At 40.2% G+C, this 18,953-nt stretch overlaps 1 protein-coding gene across 1 annotated transcript; it reads right to left on the bottom strand.

Annotated features, from left to right (window-relative positions):
• Nucleotides 1-417: 417 nt before the first annotated feature.
• On the bottom strand, nucleotides 418-18,472 carry slc5a9 (solute carrier family 5 member 9). The gene is made up of 13 exons (XM_049486054.1): nucleotides 18,320-18,472; nucleotides 18,135-18,206; nucleotides 16,889-16,993; nucleotides 14,948-15,112; nucleotides 13,730-13,835; nucleotides 13,454-13,534; nucleotides 12,211-12,416; nucleotides 11,276-11,411; nucleotides 10,289-10,396; nucleotides 9,229-9,379; nucleotides 6,157-6,325; nucleotides 2,300-2,515; nucleotides 418-1,425 (listed from the first exon to the last, which is right to left on the bottom strand). The coding sequence occupies exons 1-13, from the start codon at nucleotides 18,446-18,448 to the stop codon at nucleotides 1,093-1,095; spliced, it is 1,977 nt and encodes a 658-aa protein (XP_049342011.1). The 5' UTR covers nucleotides 18,449-18,472; the 3' UTR covers nucleotides 418-1,092.
• Nucleotides 18,473-18,953: the final 481 nt, after the last annotated feature.

Raw genomic sequence — 18,953 nt, 5'->3', positions numbered from 1 at the left:
GCATATTGTGTATAACTAACGTGCATAACTAGTTCCAGAAGGTTGTGAACCTGTTCCAGTAATTGTTTGGCTTAGCTTTGTATGCGTTTCCAGTTAACTGCTGAAGCTGGAACAATGGAACAGTTGCCACCGTCTGAAATGGCACTACAGTTATGCAGGGAGCCTCAAAGTAGTTGGTCTATAAAAACGTATACATGTAAATTTCACGTAGAAAAGACGTCCACAACGACTTAATTTAAACTAGAATTAGCCCTTATCCGGAGGTCTGGGGGACGTCAATACTGGACGTGCAGAAGACGTCAGAAAAAAGACGTCGTCTGGCGTCACAGTCTGCACCTTCAGGAGACCAAAATTGGACGTGCAAAAATGACCTAGAAAAGACGTCGTTTCAACGTCTCTTTGTTTAGTGGGATAATACACTGTAGGGCAGGGGTCAGCTATAGGAGGCCCGCAGGCCAGATAAAGTTGGTCTGTAAAGTTGTTTGAACTATAATGAGCGATAATGAAAAAATAAATGAATAAATAAAATGCTTCTCTGGTGAGCTTTTGTTTATATTCCTCCCCTGTCTCTCTGTCGAGTAATTTTTCTGCATGTTCTTGGGCTCCCTATCTCCTTATAAGGGCGTTTTTTTTCCTGGCCGTGTCTCAATTCACTAGCCGGAGTAGTGTATCGGACCACGACCCTGACGACACAGGTTCTACAATTTTTCTCCTTACTTCTTGGGTTTACCTGCTTTGAGATCAACTGTTCTGCAATTGGGTTCAACAACCCTCTGGGCTGGAGAGCTACTAGTCTGTAGCACTCCATCCTATTTCACTTAATTTTACAAAACACATTTTTTTTTTGTGGCCCACCACGTAATGGCTTAGAAAAGATCTGGCCCGCAGCCAAACTTAATTGCCGACCCCTGCTGTAGGGAGATGAATTTTAACTCTGTTTTTTTATTTAAGAATGAGGGTTGTTAGATTAACTCCCCCATGACTCTCAACTCATTTTTCATTTTTCATAAAAAAGACACTGTGTGGCATTTGGCCAAAAGGTGCTCAAACTTTTTTTTTTGCACAAGACTGTCTTTCCAATGTCTTCTATTCTCAAGCAAAGTACCCCCACAGAAAGACGTTAACGGTGAGCAGAAAGAGGGCGTTTATATTGCAAACGTTCTTCCAGATGTGGTGCTCCTCGATGCTGGTCAGCTTCTTCTCCAGAGCCTGCTGTTCCTCCGGGCTGAGCTTCGGCCGGGGCGCTTCGGTCAGCCCACACAGCCACATTCCCACACGCCTCCAGCACGCCGGCCTCTCCCGCTCCGGCTCTGACTCACTGCTGGCCTGGGAGGAGCTTTGTTCTGAAGGTGTGGTCGCCCATGGATCCTCCAGATCTATACGCTGCTTCCTGCTGTGTCTCGTCCACCAAGTTAGACGAACAAGCTGTGTGTGTAAAGTGAGAGCATAAATATCAGTGTAATATAACAATATTACAGTCAGTATAATAGTGTAATAAATATACACTGAACAAAATATTATATTCCAATATTTAAAAATATTATATTCCATTTTTACAATACACAAAATTTATTTAAAACACGGATCACTGTCAAAATGCATTAGTAGTGACAGATCCTTAAAGGTCTGCTTCTGCAAAAATCACTTGTTCTTGTTGTTTGTGAAATACAGTAGGTCTCTCGGAGTTGTTTATGATTCTGCACATGATGAAACTCTTCCTCAACCTCCACTGTCTGCATTAGCTAGTAAAAGAAAAGCCTCAGAAAAACGAGTCGATCAGGAAAATCACAGTGTCTACATCAACCCGTGAATTAGTATTCATGGCCCCGCCCACCTCAGCTCGGGACAGCCCACAGGCAGAGAGCTGAAGCCGGGCAGCGACAACGTCTTGTCAGTTAGGAGCTAAATAACAGCGCTAAGAACAGCATGGCAGCTCATTCCTGTGTTATTTGTGCGAATAACACATCAGTGTTAGCTATATACTTTACCCAGTAATTCAGAGCTAAGAAACAAATGATTAGAATCTGTCTATGGAGGAACAACACCACCAGCCAAGTACAATTGAGATAGGTAGGTTTATGTTTAAAGCAGTTCTGTTTACACAAGGTAAAAGATTTTTACTTTCTGGACTTGGACTACCCACCTCTGTGTGTAAGTAACTATAGATTTAAATAGGATCTCCGGTGATTTTGGCCTTTTTTACAGAAACTCTAAGACTAGGTCAGTGGCTGAGCTGCACTTAGCATGGACTTGGGGTGTAGTGAAACATGTGTACAGAGAGATAGAGAGAGATTCTTACATGCTGGTCAGGAATGGGGGCGGTGCAGAGGCTCACTCCAGTAATGACTAAGCCAGTCAGGGCCAGCAGTATGAGGGCAAAGTAGAGGTAGTGCACGTCCTTCAGCAGAGCAGGCCGCAGGTCCTCCTCCCCACAGGAGGGGGTGCCGTAGGCAAACTCCATCACCATTCTAATAAACCCTATAACCAGACCCACCATCAGACCCCAGAACGCACCCTGCGGAGGCAAACATTAAACCCTGATTAAAAAACATTATTAACACAATCACAATGGTGATGTTTCACCCAGAGAAACAATGTAAAGAAGAAGGTAATCTACTGTTGTTCTTTTGCAACGTTCTCCCATTTTCTCCCATTTTATTTGGCTAATTGCCCCACCTATTCAATTGTTACTCAGCTATATATCCCTCATCACTAGTGATGCTTCAACACAAGGACGGTGAAGACTAGCACATGCCTCCTCCGATACATGTGAAGTCAGACTCCGCCTCTTTTCCAACTGCTGCATTAAGTGACACTAGTAAGTATGCCTACATCGAAGTGAGCAAGGGTGTCGCCATTTTTCCTTTCTAATGGTGAAGCTGAGGGAAGCGCCTAAGAAAACTAAACTGTACTTCTTAAAAAAAAAAAAACATTATCTTTTAAAGTCAAATGACAGCTGGATGTTAATCTACACAGATTTCTCTCCTGAAAACTGTTTATTTGGGTGATTAAAGTGCTTCTGTTTATTTACAGTAAGCTTAGATTTCCAATATTCTGTCTAAGGGTGACTTTTCAGTAAAGTTTCTCCAGCACTAAGGCTGGGTGAAGCAGCATTAGCGTTAGCCGCTAACCCACAGCACTATCAGCTAGCGGTTTGTCCCACGTAGCTTGTTTTAACAAGGTAAACACACAGACTACAGTCCAATATACTCGCCTCTGAATGGTGAAAGTGCTAGCACTGAAGTTAGCGGCTAATGCTAATGCTGCTGCTGCTGCACCCAGCCTTAGTGCTGGAGAAACTTCACTGAAAACTCACCCTTCTCTGTACTTTAGAGGAGTGGCTTTACTGCTCCTTAATACCTGATTGGTAGAATTCAGTGTAAAAAAATACGGTATCTATCTTTTTTCTGGGTTTTAAGAGAGATATGAACATATGGAAACAAAACAAACTACAGTTATTTAACACTGTAGTTTGTAGTACAGTAGTACTGTAGTACCCAAGATGGCGGCGCGTTAACACGCAGCGGCCGCTCCGGGTCCGTTAAATGGTGCTTTTGTGTTACTATTTGTCGTTTTTTCCGTTTATTTCCTGCAAATATGTGCATCGGAACACCCGTGCACATGTTCTACCACCGCCAGACCCTGCTACAGTGGAGAAACCAGCCAGAAAACACGCTACCGGACGAGGTTCTGCAGACGCTACTTGAGCTTAGCCTGCTAAGAGACCCAGGCCGCCAGCCCGCGGTGTTTCCTGACGCCGGAGCCCAGCGGAAGTGCCATCGCAAGCGGTGCGAGCGTAAGCGGAAGCGCGGAAAGAGAGCCGGGATCCGCGCGAGGCTAAAGGCTAGTCCTAGCCGGCCGGCTATACCATCGCTCTTTCTTGCAAACGTCTGTTCCCTTGACAATAAACTGGACTACATCCGACTCCAGCGAACTACCCAGCGTGAGTTCAGAGACTGCTGTGTTTTGTTTTTTGTGGAATCGTGGCTTAATGACAACATTCCGGATAGCGCCATTCAGCTAGCCGGGCTAACCGCGTTCAGAGCCGATAGAAGAGCGGCTCTATCCGGGAAGACCCGCGGTGGAGGCGTGTGTGTTTACATCAACACGGAATGGTGTAACAACGCTGTGACTGTCGCCAAACACTGCTCTCCGCTGGTGGAGTTCCTGATAGTCAAGTGCAGACCTTTTTATTTAGTACAGGAGTTCTCCGCCGTGCTAATAGCTGCTGTCTACATTCCACCCAGCGCTAGCATTGGTGCTAATGCTAAAGAGGCTCTGTGTGAACTCTATCGGACTATCAGCGATCTGCAAAACAAACACCCAGACGGACTGTTTGAGGAACACTCTGCGCAGAGTCAACCCACAAAAAGCTGCAGGACCAGACAACATCCCCGGCAGAGTGCTCAGGGAGTGCGCAGACCAGCTGACAGATGTTCTCACGGACATCTTCAACATCTCCCTGTGCAGCGCCACTGTCCCAACGTGCCTCAAGTCCACCACCATCGTCCCCGTGCCGAAGAAGTCCACAGTGTCCTGCCTCAATGACTACCGTCCCGTTGCACTTACACCCATCATCATGAAGTGCTTCGAGAGGCTAGTCATGAGGAACATCAAGACACAACTGCCCTCTTCACTGGACCCCCTGCAGTTTGCGTATCGTCCCAATCGCTCCACGGACGATGCCATCACCACCACCCTTCATCTCTCCCTCACCCACCTGGAGAAGAAGGACACTTACGTCAGAATGCTGTTTATAGACTTCAGTTCAGCATTCAACACAATCATCCCACAGAACCTCATCAGGAAGCTAAGCTCGCTCGGCCTCAACACCCCCCTCTGCAACTGGATCCTGGACTTTCTGACGGGGAGACCCCAGTCAGTCCGGTTCGGGGGCAGCACCTCCAGCACCATCACACTGAACACGGGGGCCCCCCAGGGCAATGTCCTGAGTCCTCTGCTGTTCACCCTGCTGACTCATGACTGTGCTGCAAAACACAGTTCTAACAGCTTTATCAAGTTTGCCGATGATACAACCGTGCTGGGTCTAATCAGCAAAGGCGACGAGTCAGCATACAGAGAGGAGGTCCAGCGGCTGACAGACTGGTGTACAGTCAACAACCTTCACCTGAATGTGGACAAGACAAAGGAAATGGTTGTTGACTTCAGGAGAGCACAACACACCCACTCTCCACTCAACATCGACGGGTCCTCTGTGGAGATTGTTAAGAGCACCAAGTTCCTTGGTGTCCACTTAGCAGATAACCTCACCTGGACCCTGAACACCAGCTCTACAGCCAAGAAAGCCCAGCAGCGTCTCTACTTCCTCCGGAAGCTGAGAAAGGCCCGTCTCCCTCCACCCATCCTCACACTCTTCTATAGAGGGACCATTGAGAGCATCCTGAGCAGCTGCATCACTGCCTGGTTTGGGACCTGCACCGTCTCTGACCGCAAGACCCTCCAGCGTATTGTGAGGACAGCTGAGAGGATCATCGGCGTCTCTCTCCCCTCCATCACGGACATTTACACCACCCGCAGCATCCGCAAAGCAACCAGCATTGTGAATGACCCCACTCATCCCTCACACGAACTGTTCTCCCTCCTGCCTTCGGGAAGAAGGTACCGCAGCATCCGGTCCAGCACGACCAGATTCTGCAACAGCTTCTACCCCCAAGCCATCAGACTCCTCAACTGCAGAGACTGAACTGATGGTTTTTCTGTACATGCACACACACTCTTACCCCACTTACCCCAGAAAATGGAAAGCACTAAAAACCCTACTACCTCACTGGACTCTATTGCACACTGTGTAATAGAGTAATTACTACCTCACCTGGTCTTTTTTGCACACTGCATAATTTGCACACTGTCTTGTTATTTATTATTCTTTGTCTGTATGGTGTTGTATTGTCTGTCTGCACTTTTGTACTGTTGCACTATTGTTCTGTCTACACTGTGTTTATGTGCACCATGGTCCCTGGAGGAACGTTGTTTTGTTTAGCTGAAATGACAATAAAAACCACTTTGACTTTGACTTTGACTGATGTAAATTAACTATAAGCATAAGGAATGTCCACATAAGCAAGTGCTGCCCTCCATTATGACAGAGCAAATTAGAATAAAGTAAAATTATTAGATAAACTGAAACCTACGTACCTGTTCATTCATTCGACTCCAGAAGATGGCCATAATGAAGACTGCAGTGATGGGAGGAGCCAGGAAGCTGGTAATGGCCTGAATGTAGTCGAACAGCTGCCCACTGTTGGCTGACTGGATGATGGGAATCCATAAGATGCTCAACACCACCAGCAGTAAAATGAACACCCTTCAGATGTAGATCAGAACAGACTTTAATTTTTCTATATATGTTACTTTATAAATTATATATGATAATACATTAGGAAGCATCCTCAGCTGAGTATGTCATAATTTACTATTTACAGCTATAATTATATACACTGTATACAGAGATGGCATAGTTACTTTAAGGAATCTGATTACTGATTACTCCTTTAAAAGGTAACTTAGTTACTTTATGGATTACTTGATTTTTTAAAAAGTTTTTTGTTAAGTTACTTTATTAGTTACTTTCACAGCAGCTGCCAATACACACAACCCCCCCCCCACACACACACACACTTTATGCACACATTATATACTTTTTTTTGTTTCCATATACAATCTAAAAAACAATAGGAAATAAATATTCCAGAAAATTGACCAAATATAGTGACATACAGTTCATACATGATTTTACAACATTTATTGTTTTCTAAAGAAAAATATAATAAATGTGATAATGTGATACATAAAATAGAGTAAAACATTTATCAGTTATTTAGCTTTTGTTGTACTTTTAATTCCTCGAGACCAAACCAAGCACTGTGAGGCTATGCACATAACCAAGGCTCCCAAACACCAGAACACACACACATACATCCCTGCTGCCTCAACATAACAGTTTTGCCAAAACTCACTTTATTGGAAGCTTGTGTGTGTGTGTGTGTGTTTGTGTGTGTGTGTTCACCCCGAGTGCTAGTTTTAGCCAGTTAGCTTGTTAGCTCGCTAGCCTGTTGTTATTTTTGCGTGGGTAGTTGGCGTGGACAGTTCCAGCAATGCCACAACTGTAAACATCTTTCTCCATCTTTTTTAACATGTCCAGCCATACGCTACAATATCTTTATACTAGGGAAAAAAAATAACGCAAATTGATTTGGATAAGTAACTTATATGAATATGATTATTGGATTGAAATTAGTAATGCATTAAAAAAAAATAGTCAGATTACTAAGTAATGCGTTACTGGCATCACTGACTGTATATAATAATATCAAGATAATTCTTCAAGGACCAATATCATATATTGTATTTGTTTATCAAAAACATTCATCCATAATTTCTACATGTCTGTTTCCCAACATCCCTTGGATAGAGGAAGGGGTACAATCCTTCCCCTAAGAACTGGGACAATGCTTCAAGCACCTGATATAGATATAGCTAGCTTTAGCAGTGAAGCGCTAAAGTTCAGCAACCTAACTGCTGCTGCTTAACTAGTTAACTGTAGGCCATTGTATGCCTTCAGAAAGGGGGTAGGTGGTGCGAATTAGCTAGAATTACTAGTTTTTTTGCTTGTTAGGAAGAAAATGGCCATAAAACACTGAAAGTAAACATTTAGCTTTGGTAATATAGTTGGTATTATCATTTTAAACCCTCTATTTTGAGTGTGCCATTGAAAAATCTATCCTCCAGCCTAAAAATGATCAGTTCATCCCACCTAGATGTGCACAGAGGGGTAAGACTTAGGGGTGAAATGGGACTGGGCCATAGATTATACCAGTAAACCTAAATCTAAAATTAAGAACTGAGAAATCACCAACAATCCCTGCTCTCAGTCCAACTCTGTGAAAAACAGTGTGCTAGACTTGCTACGGTCCACAGCACTGCATTAACCTGAAGTCTGAAAGAGGGGATGCCAATAACAACAGAGCAGGCTGGAGTGTACGCTTGCTAATATGCTAATACCTAACTGTTAGCCGTTAATGGCTAACTGCTGGCTGTGTTCATGTAATGTGACTAATGTTAATGTGGTCATTAACACTCCTTTCCTGAGGCAATACGGGATACTGCTGTTTTAAAAGTGGCACTAAACCCTAAACCATATTATTGTTCATTAATATCTAAAATGTGTACATCAGTCCTGCTTAAATTTATTATGAACATTTCCTAAGTATAAAAAACACTTTTATTGCCATTATTTCCAGCTCTGCAGCATCCTCACAGGTTCAACTGTGCTGTAGGTGAGGATGATGTGTCTGTGTACTTTGGTAGCTCTCCATTCTGCCCCGCCCCTAAACCCATACATCACCCAGTGCCTCTCCCAAACTACTCCTCCGCAGGTAGTGTTGTTCTTTCATATGTATAAGACTATGTAAAACATGTAAATTGTTAAACAATAATACAGTGTAATATTGTATATACTAGTACATTTCAAAAAAGTGGATATGATTGGAAAGTTACTTTATTTCAGTAATTCAGTTCAAAATCTGAAACTCATATATTATATTATTGTATTACACACAAAGTGATCTATTTTAAATGTGTTTATTTCTTTTATTATTAATAATTATGACTTACAGCCAATGAAAACCCAAACATCAGTGTCTCAGAAAATTAGAATATTATATAAGAACTACTGGTACTTTTTGCAGTGTGGGCAGTGTGCCAAATCCTGCTGGAAAATGAAATCGGCATCTCCTTAAACCATCACTGATTGGTGGAAACTTCACACTAGACCTCAAGCAGTTTGGACTGTGTGTCTCTTCACTCTTCCTCCAGACTCTGCTCCCTTCATTTACAAATGAAATGTAAAAGTTACTGATGATCAGTGATGGTTTGGAGAGACATGTGCAACATCTGCTGGTGTTGATCCACTGTGTTTTATTATCAAGTCTAAAGTCAGTGCAGTTTTGTTTTCCCACAAAATCTTAATAAAAGCACTTCATGCTTCCCTCTGCTACTGACAACTTTTATAGAGATGCAGATTTCATTGTCCAGCAGGATTTGGCACACTGCCCACACTGCCAAAAGTACCAATTGGTCTTATATAATATTAACATTTTCTGAGACACTGATTTTTGGGTTTTCATTGGATGTAAGCCATAATGTATGTAATATATGAGTTTCACATTTTTGGATTCTGTTTAACACAGTGTAAAAGTGTTTCCCTACCTGCCCACGACCATCAGCTCCCTCTCTGAAGCCTGGCGTCTTATACGTTGCCAGATATCCATGGTGAAGAGGGTGCTGCTGCTGTTAAATATGGAGGTGAGGGAGGACATCAGAGCTGCCATCATTACTGCTATCATTAGCCCTCGCATTCCTGTAAGTATTGTAGAAGTATATTATTAAGTATACATTTAACTAAAAGTGTACTTCATAGTAGTCCCTTTTTTTTTTAAACACTTTATTGCACTTTTTAAAAAGTATGATCAAAGTTTACTTTCAAACACTTGATGAAAGCATAGTATTAATGTACTTTTAATATATTTTAAGTAAGTACATACATCAGTTAGTATATTTATAGCATACTTAAATACGTTATGATGAACTTAATGGGAAGTAACAGTACCATTCCCAAAACAAAAAATTTAAACACTGACACAAGTGACATTGCAATAACGTTACCAGAACATTAAAAAGGTTATATTAAAATAAGACCATCCAGAACACACGACAGATTGAACCTTTTAAGAGATCGCTGGTTTGAATCCAGATCATGCAGTTTGCCATCAGCTGCCAGAGCCCTGAGAGAGCACAATTTGTCTTGCTCTCTCTGGTTGGGTACAGTAGATGGCGCTCTTTCCCCTCATCACTCCTAGGGTGATGTAGATTAGCACAAGGCTGCGTCTGTGAGCTGATGTATCGCTGTGCTTTCCTCTGATTGTAGCGCTGTGATGCTACTTGGCAATGCTACATTAGCAGCAGTTCAAAAGAGGCGGAGTCTGAATTCACATGTATTAAAGGAGGCGTGTGCTAGTCTTCACACTCCTGGTGTTGGGGCATCACTAGTGATAATGAGTCCTAATGAGTGGGTTGGGTAATTGGCCTTGTAAATTGGATGCTTCAAAATATTTAAGATTGTACATGATATTGTACTTTTTGTGAACATTTCAATGTTGATGCTGAAACAAAATATATTGTGCAGCTTTATTAGAGATACTAAATAAAAAAATTGAACTAAACTCAATCAAGTACAATAAAACAACACAATAACACAAAGCAGCCGTACCTACTGGCATGAGCTCCACCACCAGTTTAGGGTAGGCGATGTTGGAACAGCCGACAGCAGCTTTACAGATCCTTAAACACTCCTTAGGATCAACACAACCCACCTCATCTGTACCATACAATCAAACACACACACACACACACAAACAGGCGAATATTTTTTATAATACACTCATTTACAGTTACTTTATTTCAGTAATTCAGTTCAAAATGTGAAACTCATATATATTATATAGATGCATTACAAACAGAGTGATCTATTTTAATCTCTAGGGGTGTGCCATATCATATCATTCTTGACTATGGTGAACGATATTATACCCTGAAATATTGTTCCATATCACCCACCTCTAATTATCACATCAGGGTTCTACTTTTTTGCTGTTTTTAGCAAAAGAAAAATTCACACTGTTCTCATTTTCCATTATATATCTACTAGAGACAGATTATATCTGTCCAGTATCATTTATTTTACTTTAATCCTGGATATATAGAGATAATTGAAGTGCATTATTAGTATAATAAGTATCATGACATTCTGGATCATTGACTTCTGTTACAAATCTGATAAAATTCTTGTATTTTTTTAATATCTCAGTTAGGGGCGTACCATATCATACCATATGCAATATTAAAATGTAGCTTTCATTTTGTTGCACTAGTGTACTCTTAAAATATGTATTTTTTAATTCAGGAAATAGTGTTTTGTCATATCACCAAGACAATCATTATCGCGAAAATACCATGAAATATCTTGATATTATTTTAGGGCCATATCGCCCACCCCTATTAAGTGTTTATTTCTGTAATTGAATATTATATAAGAAAAAAAAAATAGAATATTATATAAGACCAATTGGTACTTTTGGCAGTGTGAGCAGTGTGCCAAAAGTCCTGCTGGAAAATGAAATCCACATCTCGATAAGCTGTCAACTGAACTTTTTGAGATGCACTAGTAGACTGTATAGTTTGAAGTTTATAGACATGCCTGGGTACAGTGCTCTGCTGATCATTCCTGGCATGACGATGAAGAACATGGGAAGGATCTTCAGGTAGCCTCCCAGCACTGAGCCTCCTTTAGCGTGAGACAGGTTCTTGGCTGACAGCGAGCGCTGCACTATCACCTGCAGGATGCAGAAGAGCAGCAGCAGCAAAAGGTAAAGGTATGTTAGTTCACTGTTAGTGTAAATATATACAGCTCTGGAAAAAAAGCATAGCATAGCATAGCAAGCATAAAGATCCAAAAGCAGTGTGTAAGACTGGTGGAGGAGAACATGATGCCAAGATGCATGAAAACTGTGATTAAAAACAGGATTATTTCACCAAATATTGATTTCTGAACTCTTAAAACTTTATGAATATGAACTTGTTTTCTTTGCATTATTTAAGGTCTGAAAGCTCTGCATCTTTTTTTTTTTTTGATATTTCAGCCATTTCTCATTTTCTGCAAATAAAAGCTCTAAATGACAACATTTTTATTAGGAATTTGGGAGAAATGTTGTCTGTAGTTTATATAATAAAACAACAATGTTCATTTTACTCAATAATAAACCGATAAATAGCAAAATCAGAGAAACTGATTCAGAAACAGAAGTGGTCTTAAACTAAGCTTTTAAAAAAATTGATTTAAAGTATTTTCTTTTCTTTAGAGAAATTACAGATGAAGCCAGAGAGCGGTGAGTACTGTTTCCTACACCTTCAGAAAAGACTCTTGGTAACTGGAGAAAAAAAACTGCTACAGGAAGACGTCTGGCTGACCCACATGGAAACAGCAGCTTTAAGTCTCAGTTTCAGCAGAGAAGAGAAGAATTAGGGTTCGAACAGGTGAATAAAGTCATTAATACAATTATAAAATAAGAAAGCAGCCTTTACAGCGTTTTATTTATATGTTAATATATGTAAGAAATGGGTGGATTGGATTACCTGGTCAGTGCACCACACCCATGTTGCCAACACGGTGAGTCCGAAGAGCAGCCCCGGCCAGGGCAGGTCTCCCGTCACCGGGTCCCGGAAAATGTGGAAGGCGTCGGGTCGAGGCAGGTGGCAGGTGGTGTTAGGAACAGTGATAGCCGGCACAGATTTAGGATACTGCTCCAGAAGACCCTCATACCAGCCCACTTTATCAAAAGCTGCCAGAGGAAAATAATACACAGAGACCACTGTTAAAAAAAAACTACATGAATAAAAGTGTGGCTTACTGGCCATGTATAAAATTAGAAATCTCCAATGCTGTTTTTTTATTATTAAAATACTGTATTTGACCATTTACAGCATTCATTCTACAAAAATACACTGAGATGCCAAAAGTCATGGGACAGCAGCATGTAAATTGCTTATTACGAAGTGTTACCCCAGTGGTTAGCTGTACTGAAAGAAATTAATTGGCAAAAAACTAGACAAAAAATACATATGTAAATGTAGACTTGTATGCTTATTTTAAGCACACAAATCTGCCAATTGGGTACAACAATTTTTTCTTCGTAAGATTTATTAAAATAAACAATCGCAATGTCTTAAAATGAGTGAAGTAAGACTTAAAAGTTAACACAAAACTCTTAAATACTTGACCAGTGAGGTTTTGTGCTTATTTTGAGTACAAATTACTTTTAATGAGGTGAAAATTCTACGTAAAACTGTTTAAAATCATTGTTCATAAAAAAAAAAGCCAAATCATTTTACACTTACGCAATGTTTAATAAGACAAACAAAAACTTATTAGAGAAAAAAATAGGATTTATTGCCTTGAAATTAGATTATTTCACTTGCTAAGAATCTGTTTTTTTGCAGTGTGGAGAACGCCCACACACATCTGTGTAAGTTGAACTCTGGCCAGTGTGCTCATGGCAAGGCCAGGTGAATTATGGGAGAATTAGTGAGGTTTGTTAGTGGGTGTAGATGGGTGATGAGATGTTCCATTTCTAAAGTTGTGTGTGTGGGGGGGGTATTTAATATTTCTCCATCCACAGCTGGTATTATCACCCACAGTGAACAGTTCAGTGGGTGGTAATGATCCTGACTGGCAACATCTGGTTAGAATTGTCCATACGTAGTTTCTATCCCATGAAATGTGGCATGCCAGTTTCTAAACAATATGATTTAAACCTGGTTAGAACAGCCTAGATTCTAAACCCTAGATGTTTAATTATAAATATTAAAAGAAATGTACCTATAAACATGAGAACGAAGGCTCCAACTACCATAATGACAGTCTGTAACGCATCAGTGTAGATCACCGCCGTCAGCCCACCTGTAACACAACAGTAATTAGTGTATTATCTTCAACACAAAGCTCAGGCATTTTAAATATATTGGTATAAATAATAAAAAAAAAAAACTAAAATCTGGCAACTATTCAGTGTTTTGTAAATCCTCTGATGGTATAATAAAAGTGTATTACAGTATGTATTTGTTTCTCACTATCAGTGTATGTGTGATTAATTACCAGCTATAGTATAAAGTGCTGTGACTACGAGCAGCACTACAGTGGAGACGTACAGATCCCATCCCAGCGACTCCTGAATAAATAAAGCTCCAGAAAAAATATCTGTCTGGAAAGAGCAAAATAAATTAGTAAGTCTTAAAACACATATCAACAATTTATTCAGGGTATCTTTTAGCGTTTTCACGCTCAAACTTGTGCCGAATAAATGAGTCCGCAACCTGGAGGAGGAGCTCATGGTCTCTGGTTTGTTTTTTACACATGCGAACATACTGGGGTGGCATGGGGGGGGCAACTGCCACCCTAAAGGAAAGCCTTGCCACCCCTGCTGCCACCCTAGAATTAAAAGAAAAGTTGTTATGGGCAATTTGACTTTTACAAGAGCAAATCCCTGTTGTCAGACTGTAGTAAATTATAACAAAATAAATTATAATGATAGATTGATGCTAGTATAGTTGCAATGCTAATTTTGAGCATGGAAAATCTTATTTTGCTAACTATAATGTATTGTTTGCTAGGTCCTATGATGTCAGCTACTTAGTTACTGCCGTATATATACGTCTTCCGTATGTTGCCACCCCTCAAAAATTCCTGCATCCCTCTTGCCAGCCCATAAATATTTTTCTAGATCTGCCCCTGATCCTATGCATCACTTTTCAGCCTTTTTTTTTTTTTTGGATTAAAATGCTCAAGATGCAAGGAAAAGCACTTTTGGTCTGAATAAGAATATTAATATCTCTGTACGGCAGTGCAAGATGACTGTTTTTTTACTGTCAGTACACGCACTTACTCCACAAAAGTGAGTTTATTTATACCCTCGCTCCTGTTCAATTAAACTATGGATTTATTTGGTATTTAGTATTATAAACTGGCGGAAAAGGAAGTAACATGATAAGCTAAAGCGTTACATTACAAAATTAACTAATCACACGACCCTACACATGGCACTGGGAGAGGATAGCTTCCACCTGAAGCCAACCCCAGACTACTGATTTTAAGAAGACCTGGGATTGTCACTTTTTACCGATTTCAGGCTCAAAAGCAGCTTTCACAAGCGTACTGCAAAAAAGCTAGTGTGAAAACACTGTTAATTACAATTACGTCATTTTAATATCACACAGAGACAAAATTAAGACCATTTTTGCAAAACAAAATGGAAAAAAGCAACAGTTTTGGGTCTTTAGCTGTGGTTTAGTGGTTTAGTGGTTAAAAGGTTCTTACTGATATCTTGGTGAAGATGTAGAGAATGAGGGACAGCACACTCATGTAGATTCTGATGCGCTGGCCTCCAAACCTCTTCCTCAGGTATTCGGGCATGGTGACCACTCCAGCAGAAATGTAGACGGGCACGAAGATCCAGCCTAAGGCAATGAGGACCCAGGCTGCCTAGCATGGATAAAAAAAGGAAAATATGAAATACAAGAAATATACTGTTTACAGCCTTTAAAGTACGGTATTGCAGTGTAAACTAAAAAAAAATGGCTTTAAATTCATATATTTTGGCTTTTTACAATAATGTCCTATTTCCTGTAGCCACAGTGTAATTTATTTGGGTTTATACAAGGTATGACCCGGCTCGACCACGCCCACAACTAATATTACTGGCCACTGACCGGATTGTTATAGGTTATAAATGTGCATACCTTATGCTTAGGCAGTGCAAACTTTCCTACAGGCCCCTGTTACTGCAGTATTTGCATACTGGGTGTGTCTTCTACTTCTCGCTTACCATCAGTGTATAGTCAGTCCCTCCACCTTTCTTACCTTGTGTGTTTATGTGGCCCATGTGGCTTAGTGTTGAAGGTTTAAGAACAATGCCACATTGGCTAAATGTTACAGTGACCACTAATGGAGAATATGTGTCCATATACTTTGGTATGCAGACACTCACAATATGCCGATCGGTCAAAAGATCAATAATTCCACCCCCCTTGCTGACGTCCAACCATCTGTGTCTCAGCCAATCAGCTCTCCCTCATGCCCCGCCTCTAAACCCATACATCACCCAGTGCCCCTCCCAAAACTACCCCTCCCATTATTTTTTTTAGCCTTTTTCAAATTTGAGCTGAGGGTGGAGTCAGCAAACGTCAGGGGGTTTAGTGCTTCTTTAACTGTGCAGATGTAGAATTAAAGGTGTAATAACAATAACGGAAAGCTAAAAAGGTGTTCTACAACTTAAATTCCACCCCTTCACTATTTAAGGTGGAACAGGAAATCAAAATAAGCAGATGGAGAACACTAATTACTGTACGTAGAAGCTGCAGTACTTAAGGTGGACTAGAAGAAAAAGAAGCAGCGTAGCTGTTTTTTCTTTTGCCACCTTAAATGGTGCAGTCTTTTAGTCTAGGCACCTGTACTTCTTCACTGTGGAACAAAAGGTGAAACAAAAACATCATTTTTTGGCTTATATGGCCTCAGTGTTGTAGGCTGTAAGAGCAATTGCACATTGGCTGAATGTTACAATAACCTGTAATGGAGAATACAGTATATACGGTATAAATCTGGAAAACTAAGAGATCCCTTTAAAAATGATGTTTTTTTTATTTTACCAAATTGAAAACCTCTGGAATATAATCAAGAGGAAGATGGATGATCACAAACCATCAAACCAAACTGAACTGCTTGAATTTTTGCACCAGGAGTGAGTAGCATTAAGTTATCCAAAAGCAGTGTGTAAGACTGGTGGAGAAGAGCATGATGGCAAGATGCATGAAAACTGTAATTAAAAACCAGGGTTATTCCACCAAATACTGATTTCTGACCTCTTAAAACTTTATGGGTATCAACTTGTTTTCTTTGCTTTCTTTATTTGAGGTTTAAAAGCTCTGCATCTTTTTTATTATTTCAGCCATTTCTCATTTTATGCAAATAAATGCTCTAAATGAGAATGTTTTTATTTGGAATTTGGGAGGAATGTTGTCTGTCGTTTATAGAATAAAACAACAATGTTCATTTTACTCAAACATAAACCTATAAATAGCAAAATCAGAGAAACTGATTAAAAAACTAAAGTGGTCTCTTCATTTTCCAGAGCTGTAAATGCTGAATATTACTACTGAAAAACACAACCATTGCCATGCTTAAAATGAAAGTACATTTAAAGTAATTTTATGAGTGTAATACTCTTGATAGGTGTTGGGCTGTAAACCATTCAGGACTTACATTCCACTCAAATCCCCCGACGGCGAGTCCCCCTGCTGCCCCAGTCCCGGCTAATCCAATGAACAAGCCACTGCCCACGTTACTGGACATCAAAGAGGCTCCGATCTACCGAAACAGAAGATATAAAAACAGTCTGATCACGTTCTCTGCAAAGCTCATCGTCTGATCTCTTTCACTGAAAAGTGAAAAAGTCTGAGTAAAGCAAATTGTCGCTGTCCAGTGAAAAACACTTACAATATTTCCAAAACAGCAACTTTACAGGAAAAAGAAAAAAACCTTGCAAACTTTCAATGGAAGTCAATGTAAAAAGAGTTTATTTCAGGTCTTTCTGAAGAGTTTCTATTGGTCTGTTCATCAAGAAATTTTGGCACAATTTTGTAAGGAATGGTTTGTCTATTTAAATTATGATGTAAACTAAAAATCGACAAAAATGGAGATAAGTGCTTTTTTTGATAGGACAGCGACGAAATATGGCCAGCTTGCAGAGGTTATTTATTAATAAACAGCATTTTAACATGCATAGGTAGATAAGTTAATCAAAACTGGAGCTAATAAATGCCGGGAAATGATATTATCAATGTGGTAAAGTCTTTCTTCCTGATGAATGACTGAAAATGAGCAGTGAAAAAAAAACACCAAACACTTCCTTGTATACAGTAACATACAGTATTATTGGAAAGATTGGGTAGCCATAACCAAATGTCATTATATGGTAAACTCATATTTCAAATAATCAACGGCTATATCGATATTAAAATCTTTATTAATCCACATTAAAATACAGCTGGCTAATACTGCTTTGTACTGTCTGAGGTACTCAACCAAAATGGCTGAAATGATGTTTCTTCAACTTATCTAGTGGGTGTGGGGCTTGACAGGTGTTGGGGTTTGACAGGTAAAGATGTGGAGCCTGGCTGGATTTAAGCAGGTTTCCTTATTGTGATGTCACAATAAGAGAGGAGCATCCAAACGGCTCTTAGAAGCTCATATGATTCCTGATACCAAACTCTTTCAGCTCATTCAGAGAATGTGTTTGGAGTGTTTTAAGTTCAGACCCAAGTGGACAAAATAAAAAAGCATGCCAAAAAAAAGTAATTTTGCATAATATGTCCCCTTAAATTAACGTACTGGTTTCACTAGAAGCTTTTGAGGCAGTTTACGGCATTAATAAATATTAACTCATTAGTAATATGGCATTAGCACTGAACACATTATATCTGCAGTAAAAACAGAATAGTTAACTCACTGGCCACCATGTCATAGATCTGCCGGCTAAGAAGTATCCTCCAACCGTCCCACGGTTCGCCCTGATAGAAGACTTTTTAAAGGAAGAAGATATGAAGATAGTGTATTGCAACTTAATTAAAAGAATGCATTTCCATTCTAAACACATTTCAATGAAAAAATAAATCAATGTACAGATAAACCTACCCATATCCCCACAGCCAGCACAAAGACGAAGTACACCACAATCACCACCACATCAGGGATCTCCAGTTTAAACTTCCCACTGGGCTCCGGGGCCGCCGTGCCCGTTACCAGCTCCGGTGCCGCTGTCATTTTACAAATGCTATAGAAAAGAGTGTGAACTTTGAGGCGAGCATGGATCCAGTCAATCATTAATGAAGCTGTTATCAAAAATGTTGAGAACTCACCTTATTGGTGATGCATAAACCGGAAACACAGCTGAGAGCACGTTCAGTGAGGATGCTCAGTGCACAGAACTGTGCCATGAGTCCATCAGTCATCAGCACATTTAATGAAATTTGAAGTTCTTTTAGGAATTAATGGTCCTCAATATGCTTAAAAAAGTAAGCTATATACAATAAAATATTATTATATTGCCCACCGCTATAGTGGCCCATGGTCATAAAATTCCTTTGCTTGTATCTGTTGCTGTTGTGCTTTCTGTTTCTTTTTGTTTTGCAGTGTGCAATCCCACAATTGGCCACCAGGGCAACACTCTACAAAAGGGTCTGGAAAAGTCTGTACTTAAACAGAGGCCGTTTTGGCTCCTCCCCTTTCATGACCTGGAAAAACATTCTGCTCAGACCAACTAATCCCG

Source organism: Astyanax mexicanus, chromosome 12 (assembly GCF_023375975.1).
Source record: "Astyanax mexicanus isolate ESR-SI-001 chromosome 12, AstMex3_surface, whole genome shotgun sequence".
NCBI classification, from domain to species: Eukaryota; Metazoa; Chordata; class Actinopteri; order Characiformes; family Acestrorhamphidae; genus Astyanax; species Astyanax mexicanus.
This window is presented reverse-complemented; position numbering and strand designations above follow the sequence as displayed.

Bases quoted from the DNA above. Each gene is read 5' to 3' on its own strand.
- slc5a9 (XM_049486054.1), bottom strand. From the start codon at position 18,448: ATGACAGCGGCACCGGAGCTGGTAACGGGCACGGCGGCCCCGGAGCCC. The intron at 13,836-14,947 runs GTAAGAACCTTT...TGCTCTTTCCAG, and splicing joins ACATCTTCACCAAGATATCA to ACAGATATTTTTTCTGGAGC. The intron at 10,397-11,275 runs GCATGTCTATAA...TGTATGGTACAG, and splicing joins CAGCAGAGCACTGTACCCAG to ATGAGGTGGGTTGTGTTGAT.